General features: G+C 40.1%; 1 protein-coding gene across 2 annotated transcripts in view; it reads right to left on the bottom strand.

Moving 5' to 3' along the window:
• The window catches only part of dnm1a (dynamin 1a), a gene marked incomplete at its 3' end in the record, with an annotated part of 72418 nt that extends 57839 nt beyond the window's left edge, over window positions 1–14579 (bottom strand). For both annotated transcript variants that reach the window (XM_080419047.1, XM_080419048.1), the window contains exons 1-2: window positions 14233–14579; window positions 279–352 (exon numbers count right to left, since the gene is read on the bottom strand). In XM_080419047.1, the coding sequence (XP_080275173.1) occupies window positions 279–352; window positions 14233–14393 (235 nt within the window). In that variant the 5' untranslated portion in view covers window positions 14394–14579. The remainder of the gene's footprint in view (window positions 1–278; window positions 353–14232) is intronic.
• Between the last annotated feature and the right edge of the window lie 1500 nt (window positions 14580–16079).

The raw sequence follows: 16079 nt of genomic DNA, 5'->3' as shown, positions 1-16079 counted from the left end.
AAAACATCATATTTTAACTGGGAATCCCAAACCTTAACAAGCACTTGGAATCGTGATAGTTGAGGCATTTCTTTTTCTTTGTTTTAGGTATAAAAAAGGTCTTAAAAGTTCTTAAATTGTCACTTTATTGTCTTCTGGGTACCCCCCCCCCCATCCCCCAAATCATGTGGGGACCCCACATGGGGGTCCCGACCCACAGGTTGAGAACCACTGATGTAGAAGACAGTAAACTCTGACGCAATTCACGCAAAGAGGTTGTAGGTTGAAAGATTATTTACCTGAGGGGCAGTTGATGAGCTGAAGTACCAAGGGGCGACGGGTCACAATGCCAGAGCCACGAGGGAGGAAATCCCTGAAACACAACAGACAGACGGTGAGAACCACAGCCATAAGAGGGCTAAGAAGTTGGTCAGCAGAGTTAAGTATATCAATAACAAAAAGTAGATAATTGGATTACAGTATCATCCAATAATCCAGTGACTGGGGGGTCTTTAGTTTATGTTTTATCACTATACTATCCTATACTATAGTCAGTGTGTATAGTTTGTGCCCTCTCTCTCTCTCTCTCTCTCTCTCTCTCTCTCTCTCTCTCTCTCTCTCTCTCTCTCTCTCTCTCTCTCTCTCTCTTTCTCTCTCTCTCTCTCTCTCTCTCTCTCTCTCTATCTATCTCCAGGTGAAGATGAATGCAGCCAACAGCCTTTCCTGCTTAGTGTTTGATGAAGCAAGGGCAAACAAATATATTTATATTTAGTGACAATACATAGTTAAATAATCAGTGTTAATTTAACTCTGAGAGTGTACATTTAACACTGAGGATTTTGCTGTGTACACAAAACAGGATTAGCTACATGGCTGAACAATTATAATTTGTGGACCCTATTGGGTAAGGCAGTTGGCCAGTGGAAAGGCCAGCAAAATCGAGTAAAGGTGCGTTCAGACCGGAAGATATTTCTTCTCGCTTGAATCGCACCATTTTGGTCGATGGGTGTTGTGATGGGATAAAAGTGTTCAACTAATTGCCACTTCATGCATATGCATCTTTGCATTGAATTAGTCTTTCTATGTAATCGCTCCGCTCACAAATATTTTATATTTCGGTGGGAACATGGCATGTCCCTGAGTGTGTCTAGCTGCCACAACTATTGACAAAGATAACCCCTATTACTCAAGGTGGAACACATTGCTGGAAGACCCTGGCTGGTCACAAAGCGGTAGTTTTTCCTTGGGTTGGTGGGGTAGCTTAGCACCAGAAGTTCTCAGTTTGCCACTATTGCATCCCCACTACACAATTCATACTTTGTCATACGACGGTGTCCCATGGCAAAAATAGCAAAAAATAAATGTTCACAAAAAAAAGATCACTCAGTGCTTTGTGAGCTTGTAGATTGGCTATTTTTGGCACAGGACACCGTCCTACGAAGAGGTATAAATTAGGCACAAGTCCGCTTTATGCACCCTACACTAGGCTCTGTACTTGGGAGGCCATCCTGACAGTCCCTGACTTCAAGTGCTCCTTTGTCCTGCAAACTGACGCCTCAGGCTCCAAAGTGGGAGACGTGTTGTCGCAAACGGTGAATGGGGAGGAGCATCTGGTGACATACATTAGTTGTAAGCTACAGAAGCATGAACAAAACTACCCAAAAGTAGAAAAGGTTTGCTTGGGTCTAAAATAGGCCATGCATCTCCTGAAGTATTATCTACTCGGTAGAAAGTTTAATCTGATACTGTAAATGATATGTTCTCCTAAATAAAGAATAATAATAAGAATGCACATGTCACACAATGGTTCCTTGAGTTCACCTTCAACATTGAGGTGAAGCATCAAGTGGGGAATTGGGAGGGAAATGCCAATCCTGTGTCATGGGTCAATGAGGACCGCTCTAAAGATGCTCTGTGCCTGGGCAAGTAACCAGATGGGGAGGGGTATGTTTTGGAGACTCCAATACCATGGAGAGCGACAGCTACCCACAGAGCCTGGGGAGATAATTCAGCACTTAGGACAGCACCCATTCTCACCCAGGAGAAAACTATCTGAGTTAATTAGTCAGTGTTATCTTATCTCTCACCTCTCCTCACTGATTGGACATTGAATGCACCTGACGCAGATTTTAGCTTGACCTTTGGAGTGCAGTGCACTGACCGTAAAAGCTGGCAGTCTCTCCCCAGTCACGAAACATGGCTCCCCAAGACTTGGCTTAAGAGTTTTCTAATTAGGTTCCTGTGCTGGCCTCATTATCACCCCATATCTATGTTTTCCCTGGCAACTACCTGGACCCCACACATCCCAGTGATACCTCAGTCCGGAAAGAACCTTTGTTTTGTAAACCCTCAACCCCTTCAACCTCTATAGACCGCAATAGTCGCCACCATGTTTTTCACTGTGTCGGAAGTAAAGATCTTATTAATTTTTCTATAGACGTTTCAACAAATCCTTATATTAAGACTTTTAAGAGTTATCAAACCAACCAGCAGCATCCTGATGAATCATGCTCTTAAAACATTTCATTGTGTTCTTAAAAAAATGTGTTAAACGCAACTACTCAAAATCCATTGTGCATACCTTTCCAATGCTTCTTCTGAGAGCAGTCACTGGTGGTTTGTAGGGCTCCAACTATCGATTATTTTCTTACCAATTATTCTAGCGATTACTTTTTTGATCAATCGGATAATCGAGAAGCACATTTTTTTGTAATTGGTATTTATTGTATTTTTAATAAGCTAAATGTTTACATTTTTGCCCAAAATTGATAGTTTTTAGTGGTTTGTGAAATGAAGCACACTTCTCCACCACAGTATGAGTACAGTATGTATAGTATGTGACTGTGTTAGTGTGTATACTTGTGTACATACAAGAGACAAGAGCATTTGCTTCAGGGAGTTACTGTACTTATATAACACCAGCGTCAGTTCCACCGCTGGCACTCTATGCTGCTGTACCAGATGACCTGACTGTATTCACTTGCACACAGTCACACACCATGAATGGCTCTGTCTGTCCATCAGTGTTTGAGTGTATTTTGTTTGTTTGTTTTGCAAAAAACAGTGGCGTGTAATGTTTAATATACTGTGCATCTGTCAGTATCTTCCCGATAGAGTGGCCCTGCTGCAAATGTTACTTGTTTTGACAGAAATGTATGTCAAAAGGATGTTCTACCCTCTGACTGACCTATATACCTGCTGTTATTGATGTTACATGGGCTTGAGTTACTTTGAATGATGAGTAAGCTTATCATTTTTATCCTTGTGTTATGGTTTGTGCAGTAACTGGCTGAGCCACATCTATAGCTTTTAATTTCACAATTTTTCATTGTGTGTTCCAACTCCTGGGTCTGTGCTGGTGCCACTACTCTGTTGGCCGTCCATCCATCTGTCAGTGCCTCCGCCTCCCTGTCACACTAGTGATGGCTTTTAGTGAACACAGATGGCCCTAACTGCAGATGGCCCTCCTGACTCCTTCCAATCCACTCCTCCCCCAAAACTGGCACCATAAGGACCATCCAAATGAGAAGAGCAACCAGTCTCTCAAGTACTCACACACACACACACACACACACACACACACACACACACACACACACACACACACACACACACACACACACACACACACACACACACACACACACACACACACACACACACACACACACACACACACACACACACACACACACACACACCAAGGGGTCCTCAGCAAAATGGGGAATAGTAAAAAAAAAAAAAAAAAAGGCTATTATTCGACAAAATCCCTCTTTTCAAAATGGGGGTCCATGGCCAAACACATCATACATCAATTTGGGGGTCCTTGACATGAAAATGTTTGAGAACCACTGCTCTAGTACAGCTAGAGACAATCACCATTCACCTAATGCTGTGATAAGAGAGTTGCATGCTCCGTGTGCAGCAATATAAGGTACAAACATATTACTTTTTTTTTTATAATGAATGGATTATTGAAGTAAAATATTGAAATAATTCATCAAAGGCTAAAATTGTAGATAATGAACTGTTTTAAAAGCATCTCTGAGTTACTTCTGATACAAAGGCAACAAGAAAAAGTGGCACAGGTCTCCGCCAGGTCAGGTAGGTTATTATGGTCCAGCAATATTCGGAATTCGCAAATCAGGATGGAATATGAAATATCGGACGGATCCATCTTGATCACTTGACTATAGGGCATCGCAGTTCCCGCCCACTTCCTGGTTCCACTTCAAAATACTCAATGCATTTTTCCCATTGACATTTCCAAAAATATTTATATCAATTAAATTAAGAATCAAGCCATCCAGGGTCCTGGCTGAATCATGACCATAAAACATTTTTTTTATTTTATATTTAATTATATGATATACTATATTTAATAAATACCCTTTGTTTTACCATTTTCAAAAAAGTTTTTCACAGAATCAAACGTTTTATGGTCATGATTCACCAGACCCTGGATGGCTTGATTCTAGGCTTAAAATAATTTATATCAATATTTTTTGAAATGTCAATGGGAAAAATGCATTGAGTATTTTGCAGTGGAACCCGGAAGTGGCCGCAACTGCGATGCCCTATAGAGATCATGTGTGCCGATTTAGTTTGGACAGGTTAAAACTGTTTTGCAAAAATCGTCCTCCTGGTGGCGCTATAATAGGGCAATGTTAAAAGGGTGGCATTTGTTCCTCAACGTAGTGCGGATGTGCGTGCAAAGTTTCACCGCAATCGGACGCTGCATTCATGATTTGCGGTATTTTATTGAAAACGGGCCACTCCTGCAAACGTTAGATGTCAATCTTAGCCAATCAGGATGGAATATAAAAAATCATATTCCCTCTTGATCACATGACTATAGAGATCATGTGTTCCGATTTCGGTGAAATTTTGATAAAATCTGAAGGAGTAGCGCTATAAAAGGCAGCTGTGAAAAATGCAGCACAAAAGTTTTTCCTTGTACGTCTAGGGAGTGTGCGTACAAAGTTTTACACAGATCGGTGCAGTTATAGGGAAAAACACGAATCGGCCTGTTATAGCGCTGCCATCAGGCTGATTTGAACATTTTCAAGTGACATTTCTTCCTCGGCCTAGTGGGAATGTGTTCATGATTTGACACATTTTGTTCAAAACAGAGCATTTCTGCAAACTTTGGAAGCCAATCTTAGCCAATCAGGATGGAATATGAAAATACCCGTTTCATTTAATGACTATAGAGATACTGTGCACCGATGTTCATTGTTCATTGTGTGTAGTAATTACAGTCCCAGCGCAACAAGTCTTTCCTGCTGGACGGACTTGGGTCATAAACAAATGGGATTGCTTTTTGGTGATGAATTATATAGGCTATGCACACACCCAGATTACTTCTATTGTGGTGAAAGGAGCCAATGAATAGCCTTGTTGTTGACTGGTGGTGGGCCTCCAGATTAGGCCATAGCCAATGGGTGAATTTATACTGGCAAGCCGTGAACCAAACAGAGATTAATAGTAATCCTGTGGAGCTGTGTCAGGACATCTAGACTCCAAGCTTTCTCTTCCTCTCCTCTCTCACTGTAACAGCCTCTACTATGCTTAGCGTCGCTTTCACCATTTAAATTATTTTTTAATTCATTCAACCAGTCACCTTAAAACATAATCAGAAACATAACTAGTGTTTCTGAAGCTCTAATATAGCGCTACGTTTGACATTAAACTGAAGAAATAGATAAGATATAAACAAAATGGACAAATACATTTTCTACACTTTGTAACTTGTAACTTTCAGGATTTTTGGGAAAGGGAGAATTTTCTGTCTACTGTGGGAGGATAAATTGCTCTTACTGCTTCAAATGTGCTCAAGGGGGAGCTGTAAGGGGTTAAGTGTCAGGGACACTTTTCTGGGGCGGGCTGAAGGTTGAACCAACGACAATAGAGACATTTCTTATTATCAAGTGACATCTTCCATGAAAGTAACAAATGAACAGAAGGTGGGTGTCAATGTGGTTTAATGCTGTCAGTCTTAACATCTCAACTCAATATTTCCTTTATGCAGTAACCTGTGTGACTCATTAAATAGCTGTTTCTATAGATCTCTCTATCTCTCTATTCTCCTCCACATTAGGGATCAGAAGCCTTAGCATAGAACGATACTGTCTCTGTCTCTGCAGAGAAACGCTGACAATCGGCAGAATGCTTTCAAGACTAAGATTGTGTAGTATGTGAATCTAGCTACATCATAGTCAAACTCACACAGTGTGTGTGTGTGTGTGTGTGTGTGTGTGTGTGTGTGTGTGTGTGTGTGTGTGTGTGTGTGTGTGTGTGTGTGTGTGTGTGTGTGTGTGTGTGTGTGTGTGTGTGTGCGTGCGTGCGTGCACGCGAGTGAGTGAGTGAGTAAGAGGTAAAGACAATTATTATTATGTGTGTTCAATTTGGAAGATAGTGAAAACACAGCAGCATGACTAGCAGAACAGGAGGACCTGAGTGACGACAATGCAGCTGGACAGGGAGAGAAGATGCACACCCAGGTGTTGCTGTTGTTATTCTATAATCCATGAGTGTGCTAGCCCATGCAGGCTACAGTAATAAAGTGCCTTTTAGTTGGAGACTTAAATAGACCACATAATTTAACAGAAACTGGATTGCAGCCCACAGTGCAGGGAGCACACCTAGGCAATGCATAATAGGTTCTCTGCCATATTGTAGAGAAAGTGGGCCTCTTCCTTACTTCCTTCACAGGTGTTACCAGTGATACTATGAAGGCGCTGTTCTATTTAGTGTGGCACAGTGGTTCTCAAACCTTTTTAATTTCAAGGACCCTCATAACTCTCAGCAGCAGAGTCAGAGTTGTAGCAGAGTCTTTCCAGTGAGCTAACATGCACAATATCAGCACCCTGACTCTGATTGAATGGAACAGAGTCTTCATTAGTATCATTGGTAACACCTGTGAAGGAAGGAAGAGGCCCAATTTCTTTCCAATATGGCTGCTGTGCATAGAGCTTATAGAGCACCGAAGTCCTGACGTCACTCGTTCATCCCCAGGTTTGCGGAAGTAATTTCTCTATGGAGAATAACATTGGGTCATCTTAGAATCGTCTCATATAAGAATTGTGGTCCAAAAATAAACACCGCGTGTCGGCGTTATTGTCAGGGAGGAGGTTCTGTATCGTTTATGATAGTCAGTCACTTATATTTGATACAGTCTGTTTCTGGCGAAAATGTAACTAATTCGGCGGAAGTAACATTAGCGTTTTCTCACCGTCAGTTGATGCTTCATATCCATAAGAGTCAACCCGCCGGGGTCATGTGTTTATTTTTGGAACACAGTTCTTATTTGACGCGATATTCAATACGTCTATGGGATTCAGAACGGGGGTGGAAAACTGCAAACCAGGTAGACAAACAAAGGATGTGTAAATGACGTCAGACTTCGGCGGTCTATTGCGCAGCATTTGTTGAATAGCATAAGAGTATAAAGTAGTCTTGAAACAATGCGTCAGGACAAATGCCACATATTCGAGATACAAAAAGAAATTGGGATACTTTAGTTAAATTCTTAGAAGAAGTCTTCTTACTATGAAGACTTAACTTAAGTATCACTGACACTGATACATTAGTAAACAAATCAATATGAAGTTATGACACAGTATGAATTACTGCAAGTTCAAAATGTCAGAGGCTGCAATGAATTGCATAAGAGAGAGGGGAGTGCAAAATGGAAGGTAATTCTAGTACTTTGGGTAATATTATAATTTGGTCAAGTGGTGGTGAATCCTTTCATCATACACAATCTAAGTAAGTCCAGCATACTGCAACATACTTTTCTTGAACACGGAAAAACTAATTCCTTGAAACACCTTTCAAGTTCTGAAAGATTATTGACAAGAAAATCAATGTGATGATATGAATCACAATTGAAATCATAACGGCATCATTCTATAAAATATTTACAATAGCATGGTTTTCAACAGTATTGTTCTGCCCTAGTTTGAAGTTGAAAATATTGTAAATAAAACATGTTGCTAATTAAAAAATGATCACAATTGACGAGTGCTCAGTGCTGATTCAACACAATGTGGTGAGCTACAAAGTGATGTAGTATTTTGTAGAGGTTGTCTTTCAGGATTAGTTTTACTGGGTCTGCGTGTCTTTGGAACTGTCCATGGTACTGAAACCAGTGTGTGCCGTGGATGAAAGGGAATCGCCAAACTTCGGATTCCCAGCCAGCCTATAGGTTTCTGAACTGTCCATACAGTATAGCTAAGCCCACCAATGAGACGCAGAGTGAATAGATGGAAATCGTGCCATCTTATAATGAACATTAGTAAGTGGGTGAAGTGCTCCTTCAAGTTCATGCACAATTCTTCTGCATTATGTAGCAATTATTAACATGCTGCATAACAAATACACCATACTACATTCAAACCAAAATGAAGCCCACACACTGATGTGGTCAGTTTGTTGATATGTCAAGCCACATAGTGCTATGATTAGCACTTGACGTGTTTTTGTTTGTCAGTTGTGTTTTTCTATTTTTCTAGATACTTTCACACACATACTTTGCAGTGTACACATATTGTTCATTTAGAAGTAGGACCCATGCACACAACACCATCAAGCACCTCAGTGTGTCCTATGACTAATGTACTTTACATACTATTTATATTTCTCTCTACCATGTACTTACTGTACTATTGCTGCTATTCTAAAGGATGTCTTTGTAATTGCTGCTACAAAGAATTGTACTCTTGTCAAATTGATTGGTGATCAGATTCCTGCAACCTTCTCTTGATATTAAAAGCAGAAAATGTGCCCATAACTTCCCCACCTCCACCCCAGTTCTTGTGTATTGGTGGTGTATTGTCTCAGACTCCCAGTGTGTGCTGGATGCTGGTAACGATTACAGCCCCATGCTCTTAGAAGGCCTCCTGGGGATGTGCTAATTAAACATATGGAGAGAGAAACAGAGAGAGAGAGAGAGAGAGAGAGAGAGAGAGAGAGAGAGAGAGAGAGAGAGAGAGAGAGAGAGAGAGAGAGAGAGAGAGAGAGAGAGAGAGAGAGAGAGAGAGAGAGAGAGAGAGAGTGTTGAAGTGAGTGAGGGGTACATCCGAATTCATCCAAATTTGCCTATTTTGGATGCTAGTTACACTACTATGCAGATATTTGTTGGTTACTTATTCACACATGTTTTGTTATTGTCTCCGCCAGGCCGTACGCCCGAAGGCCGTTATGTTTTATTTATTTGCACTATAACTATTTACGCTGTCGTTTGTTGACTAGGATTCATGCCATTTACTCTGATTCAGCACTTGTCAGTCGCTCTGGATAAGAGTGTCTGCTAAATGTCTAAATTGCACTTTCATCAGCTGCGAAGCCAAAACTTCTGCAGCTGCAAAACACAACCGAAAAGTAAGTAAGTAAGTACATTCTATTTATGGAGCACCCTTAACTGATGTGTAGCTTATATTGGATTGCAGGATATGCACCTAGCAGGACATACATTTTGTGTTGACCTGGAAATGGGCTGTATATTATACTGTATTATATGTGCATGTGCCACATCAGCATACAGGAACTAGTGGTCAACCAAAGCTACATTTCATATAATATGACTGTGTCGATCACTGAAATCAACTGATCTTCAAGGGAAAAATGTCATGCATCGCAAGAGAAAACAACGGTCTGTGATTTTATAAACAGGCTATACTACTCTACGTGATGTTAAGTTTCTTTCAATTAATGTCAGTTAATATAATATTAATATGCACATAAATGAAAAGTGAAAGAAACAATAGCTAGAGGACAGACAGGGCAAAGCTGAGACAAGGGCAGTAATATGACACAAAATCTCAATTGGCGTCTGTGTTCCAGGGTGATAAACTTTATGTCCTATCATTAGTATTAGACAGATATTGTCTTCATTAGTATTAGACAAACATTCTGTCTTCATTAGTATTAGACAAACATTCTGTCAAATTATTAGTATTAGACAGACATTATGTGCTACTATCATTAGTAGTAGACTAGACTAGACAGTCTGTCATATCATTAGCATTAGACAAAGCACAGCAAGCACTATGTGTTTGGCTGTCCTTGTCCCTGTGTCACACCAGCCAGACGTTGTCTGGAATAACCATGTTGAATTAAAGGTATGAAGTCATGGTACAGTACCAGGGTTGTTAGGCTGGAGAAAGAGGATTGTGATCTAGATCACTGTTTCCCAAACAGTGGGTCGGGACCCATGTTTTGGTCGCGGACCAATTTTTAGGGGTCACAAGTAAATATCCCCTTTTTTTCGTTTCCTACATAAAAATTTAATAATGTTATTTCAAAATATATCATATCAACATCAATTAAAAACAAACAAAGTATTTCATAAATAAATGAAATAAAAATACATTCTTAAAAAAGGTTTAAGAAGTTGTGAAAATAGCAGATCTACAAGCTCACAACGCGTCGCTTCGCGCTGCGTTGTGAGCTATTTTCTCCAGTTTGGGTCCCAGGCAAATGTCAAATTTTTCTTTTGGGGCTTGAGCTAAAAGGTTTGGGAACCACTGATCTAGATCATCTCAACAACTCACCACTACCACGGCTGAACATTACTTGACTTATTGCTGTACTTAACATACTCCTTTTTACACAAAATAAAACATTTACCAACAAGGATGTTTTGTCATCTGTCTGTTTGCTTGTTTGCCTGAGACCAACATCTAAAAAAAAAAAGAGACCGGATTGCCATCGCATTTGCTGCTGTAAGCTCTCAAAGAGTTAGTAACCTATATTGATTTTGGTCACCCTATATGAACTTTCCAATAGCGCCATCGGCAGGCCAAACTTTCAGTGTTCAAAGCAATGTATCTCCTCAGCCTGTCACCATACATACAGCCACAGCATTTGCACTGATCCCTCAAGGAAGAAACATATTGATTTCAGTGACCATGTGTCCTCTGCACCAAGCCAAACCTTTACCCCATTAAGACCTGAGGCCGAATCTAAAAATGACTTTAAATAATTTAGTTTTCTGAAAAACGTAATTGCTATATCGGTGGTGCTGAAACTTTTTCATGTCAAGGACCCACAAAATGATATGTATTTGGCCGCCGACCCCCATCTCAAAATATTTTGTTCCAGGGTCCCCCGGAAACAGATTTAACTTAAAAATGTTCACTTAAAAAAATTATATAATCAAAGATTTGCATGCACAAGCTGTGAGCTTGAATATCTGTATTTTTGAATAGCCAACGCTAAAATCTAAAATGACATGATTCTTTACCGGTTTTAATGGGTTAAATGAGTAAACTGGAGAGATTTGTAGTCCTTGGCAGATGTCTGCACAGCACTGTACCTTGTTGCTATAATTATAACAAATTCCAATAAATGTGAACATTGGAAAACTATTCCATTGCCCACTACCACTCTTGCTTGAGGCATTCATCTCTTCCAAAGTCTGTGACATCATAACCAGATCAGAGCCGGAGTAGTAGAATGAGACACAGTCATGTGACCTGATGAGGAAATCCCTCAACCAAAAGAAGGACCCTTATTAGCAATGAGTACACTTAGACTGCACTGTCCATTTTAATCACCACTACTGCAACCACTTTTGTGATTTGTGCTATATACACTATATATATCCCTAACTGCTCCCTGGGTGCCGTTCTGTATAAATGGCAGTCACAGCTCCTGATAGTTTGGATGGGTAAATGCAAGGACAAATTCTATGTATGTGCATTGTGCAAATGTACTGTAACAAATACCACCACCCCGCCTCCTAAAAAAGACAGACAGACAGACAGACAGACAGACAGACAGACAGACAGACAGACAGACAGACAGACAGACAGACAGACAGACAGACAGACAGACAGACAGACAGACAGACAGACAGACAGACAGACAGACAGACAGACAGATAGATAGATAGATAGATAGATAGATAGATAGATAGATAGATAGATAGATAGATAGATAGATAGATGACCTGAGTGATGTCAGGGCAGCTGGACAGGGAGAGAACACACACACATCCATACACATACTGCATGACAGGATACTCGTCTGCAATTGGCTCTTTGTAACACAATAACAAAGACTGCAGCACTTGTTGACACAACACACACAAACACCATAATGCACACAAACACTTGTTGTAGTGACAGTCAGTTGTGATTCTGTGATGCTGCAGTTAAAGGTCATTGTATCATAACCTGAACATTTATTTTGAATCACAATACACTATTAATCCTAATTCGCATCCCTACTTCCTACCACAGCCATCTAAAGCATACAGTAAACAAGGTAGCTTAATTGGACAACAACAGTTTCAGGACTACTACTGAAAAGCATTGCAATGCATTGTTTAAGTTTAGATCTGTTCTCTATGGCAAGCAACACCCTCACTGGACACCACGCTGGAGTAGCCTACCGCATTAGGTAAATGCAATATGTCACACAACTACTAGTATGGTCATTTTAATGATTGACTCCATGGCTCATGTTGTTTTCGGCAATAGCTAGATGCTAAAAGAAACATGCCCCAAAGTGTGCTGTGACATGGTATTGGCAAGAGCAGAGTTTGTTACCATAACATGTGTGGCACTGGCAATGCGATACTACCATAACACCAGTGGTGGAAGAACTGCTCACAATTTTTACTTGAGTAAAAGTATCAATACCACAATGTAGAAATACTCTGTTACAAGTAAAAGTCTGATATTCAGAATTTACTTTAGTAAAAGTACAAAAGTATTGACATCAAAATATTCTTTACTTTACTGCGATGCAACGCATTGTGAGCTTGTAGATCTGATGTTTTATACATTTTAGACATATGATAACTTCTGAAACAGGACGTTATACATAATGAGTAGTTTCTACATTTGGTACTTTAAGTACATTTTGATACCAATACTTTTGTACTTTTACTCAAGTAAATTTAGAATTCCGGACTTTTACTTGTAACAGAGTATTTCTACATTGCAGTATTGATAAAACTGAAGTAAACAATGTGAATACTTTTTTTCACCACTGAGAGAAACTAATAGCATAGCAACATTTCTAAAGTGACCAAAACTGGGACTGACAATCAATAATAAGAAAGTGTGCCACCACCTGTATGTTGTCTACTATGCCATAAGCTGGTTCACCTATAAGCACTGACAGATGGATGCTGAGCTGAGCTGGAAAGGCTCAAAGCTCAGATGGACTCTCACAGCCTCTACTCTACTCCTCTACCCCCCCCCCCCCACACACACACACACACACACACACACACACACTTTCCCCCTCCCCTCTCCACAAGGTCACACTGCAGCATATAGCGGATTGGTTCCCTATGCATCCTGCTTGTTGAGTGTGTGGGTTCACAAAATGCATCATTTTACGATTCGAATACATTGATCGAAACAAAATAGGCTGCACATGACATTACCATTACCAAATATTACCATGATGACCACTGAAATGATGGCACCTATAGATAAACAATGAGGAATGATCTGGAATTATAGGCTTATAACACTGTGTAGTGCCATAGGATGTTGGGCCCTACATTTGGTCCAAACTAAGGGAACACTTTAATGTTTGTGTCATGTTGACACCATATTTAACCATTATATTAAAACATTTAATATCCTATACGTTCATTTTTTTTTTATCTCTCAGAAACACGTTAGAAAAGCTGGTGCTTCCGTATGGCTATAAATGCTGGGTAGCCTATCGGCAAATTAAAGCAAACAGGCAACATTCGTGTTTGCAAGGCAATAAATAATGATGTTATTGTTGTTTTTTAAATAATTATTTTGAATATTAGTAGCCTAATAACTATATTTTGAACATTAGTCCATTACTATGATAAATCAAATTCGTTAGCCAACATGATATGCTTGTTTTGGTATTCAGCCAATGCACCATGCAGAAAAAGACGGTGCATTTTCTGAGTAGGATTTATATAGCCTAAACTAAATAATCTCCCCGGATTGGCTTAGTGATATTATATTTTAATATTATTATATGATATTTGATAATGAAAGGACGAAGATTAAACACAGAAAAAACAAAACATTTAATGTGTCTATTATTCGTTCAGAGGATTCCTATATCAGATAGAAGCAATAAGGACCTGTTTGGGGGGATGGGGTTAGGACGGTATAGGTGTGAGACCGAACATAGCAGATCTACAAGCTCGCAACGGCAGCTTGTATAGATCTGCTGTTTTCGTCCTGATGCGTTTGGTGCACAGTCAGTCACATCACATCATAGATAAACCCACACACTTACTTCCCCACGAAGTTCTCCAGCACCGAGCTCTTCCCTGCGCTCTGGCCGCCGACCACGGCGATCTGAGGCAGGTCCATGCTGGAGTTCTGACCGATGGCAGAGAACGCATCCTGCATGCGGTTCACCAGAGGAATCAGATCTTCCATTCCCCGGTTCCCCATCCTGGCGACGAGGTAAGAAGAAGATCCTTCTTCTCGTTCTCCTTCTCAGAATAGAAATAAGGGCTACACGATCGTGTGTCCCCCTCCCCTCCTTGTCACCCTCCTTGTCACTTATTAATACCCTGATCGCGGCGTCTGTTAGGTTTTTGTTTGCGTCCTCATGTATTACGTCTCCTCGGTGGGCTATTCCTCATTGGTAGGCCTATTTATTGTGCTTCCTCTCGGCTGTACCACCTATTTATTGTGCCTCCTCTCGGCTGTACCACCACGCACCCGAGTGGATGGATGGAGATGATCTCCTTTCCTCAGGAGAGATCCCTGCCTGCAGTTACATGTTACACCGCTCGGCGGTGCATGCGTCTCTGTTGTGACCAAGCAAGAAATACCCACTTTCAGAGAGAGTGGCTCTTCACTCTGGACTGGAATGTAGGCTACTAGAATATATGCATTAAAATATGATTTTGAAGTCCTCATTAGCAATGGTGGAAACAGTACTAAATTGTTTTACTTAAGTATCAATACTGCAATGTAGAAATACTCTGTTACAAGTAAAAAAAATAGTAAAAGTACAGAAGTATTGGTATCAAAATGTACTTTAAGTACCAAAAGTAGAAGTACTCATCATGCAGAATGTCCCATTTCACAACTTTTCAAATGTATACAAATCTTTTGAAAATAGCAGATCTACAAGCTCACAATGATGCATTGTGAGCTTAGATATGCTATTTTCAAATGGCCGAAATGTATACAGAGCTGAAGTGGTTAATGTATATTTTGTAATAATCTAAAAAGTAAGTACATCTATTAAGTAACTAGTAACTAAAGTTTTCAAATCATTGTAGTGGAGTAAAAGTATAGGCCTAATATTTGCCTCTGAGATGTAATGGAGTAGAAGTAAAATAATTGAAAATTGGAAATACTCCAGTAAAGTAAAAAAATACCTCAAAATTGTACTCAAGTACAGTAGGCCTCCTGTCTTGAGTACATGTACTTAGTTACTTTCCACCACTGCTCTGTTGACCAAGCAAGTTACCCACTTTCTGAGTGTGACTCTGGACTTTAATGTGGGCTAATGTGCCCCCCCCCCCAGTAAAATCAGTAGGCCTACGGTTAGATAGATCTGTCCATGGTGCTGAAATTAACTGATACATTCAAGACAGCAAATTAACTGATACATTCAAGACAGCAAATTAACTGATACATTCAAGACAGCAGGGTGCGTCAGCAACCGTGATTAATTTGTTCTGGTTGATTGATTGAATATTTAATTAGCAGTTTGCAAAAAAAATGGAAAGTACAGTTCAATACAAGGTCTGCTAAGAGGATTTTAAAACCCAAGAAAGCCTATGGCTTGTTTCCATTGGGGTCCTTTGTACTCAATTCATGAAACATTTAATGACAGACAAATATACAATACTATTCTAAACATACTTATTTATGTCCTTACGGGTCCATTTGGTTCCATTTGTACACTCTCAGAGTTATGGGTGTCATTGAAATTAAATGGTTTTAGAACCACTGGAGTCTGGACTAGGCTACCCAACCACAAGAGGCACTCCAGTGACTAGTTATTCTTTGGGTGGTTAGTAGAGTAGTAATAACTAGACTACTAGACCCATGTAGATGTAGGCCTACTAGATCCATATGGACCGGCCTAAACGTAAACTATCAGTCCATGACCTGAAC

The sequence above is a fragment of the Gymnoscopelus braueri genome (assembly GCF_963280865.1).
Source record: "Gymnoscopelus braueri genome assembly, chromosome: 22".
NCBI lineage: Eukaryota > Metazoa > Chordata > Actinopteri > Myctophiformes > Myctophidae > Gymnoscopelus > Gymnoscopelus braueri.
Note: the sequence above shows the minus strand (reverse complement) of the source record. Positions and strands in the feature narration are given on the sequence as shown.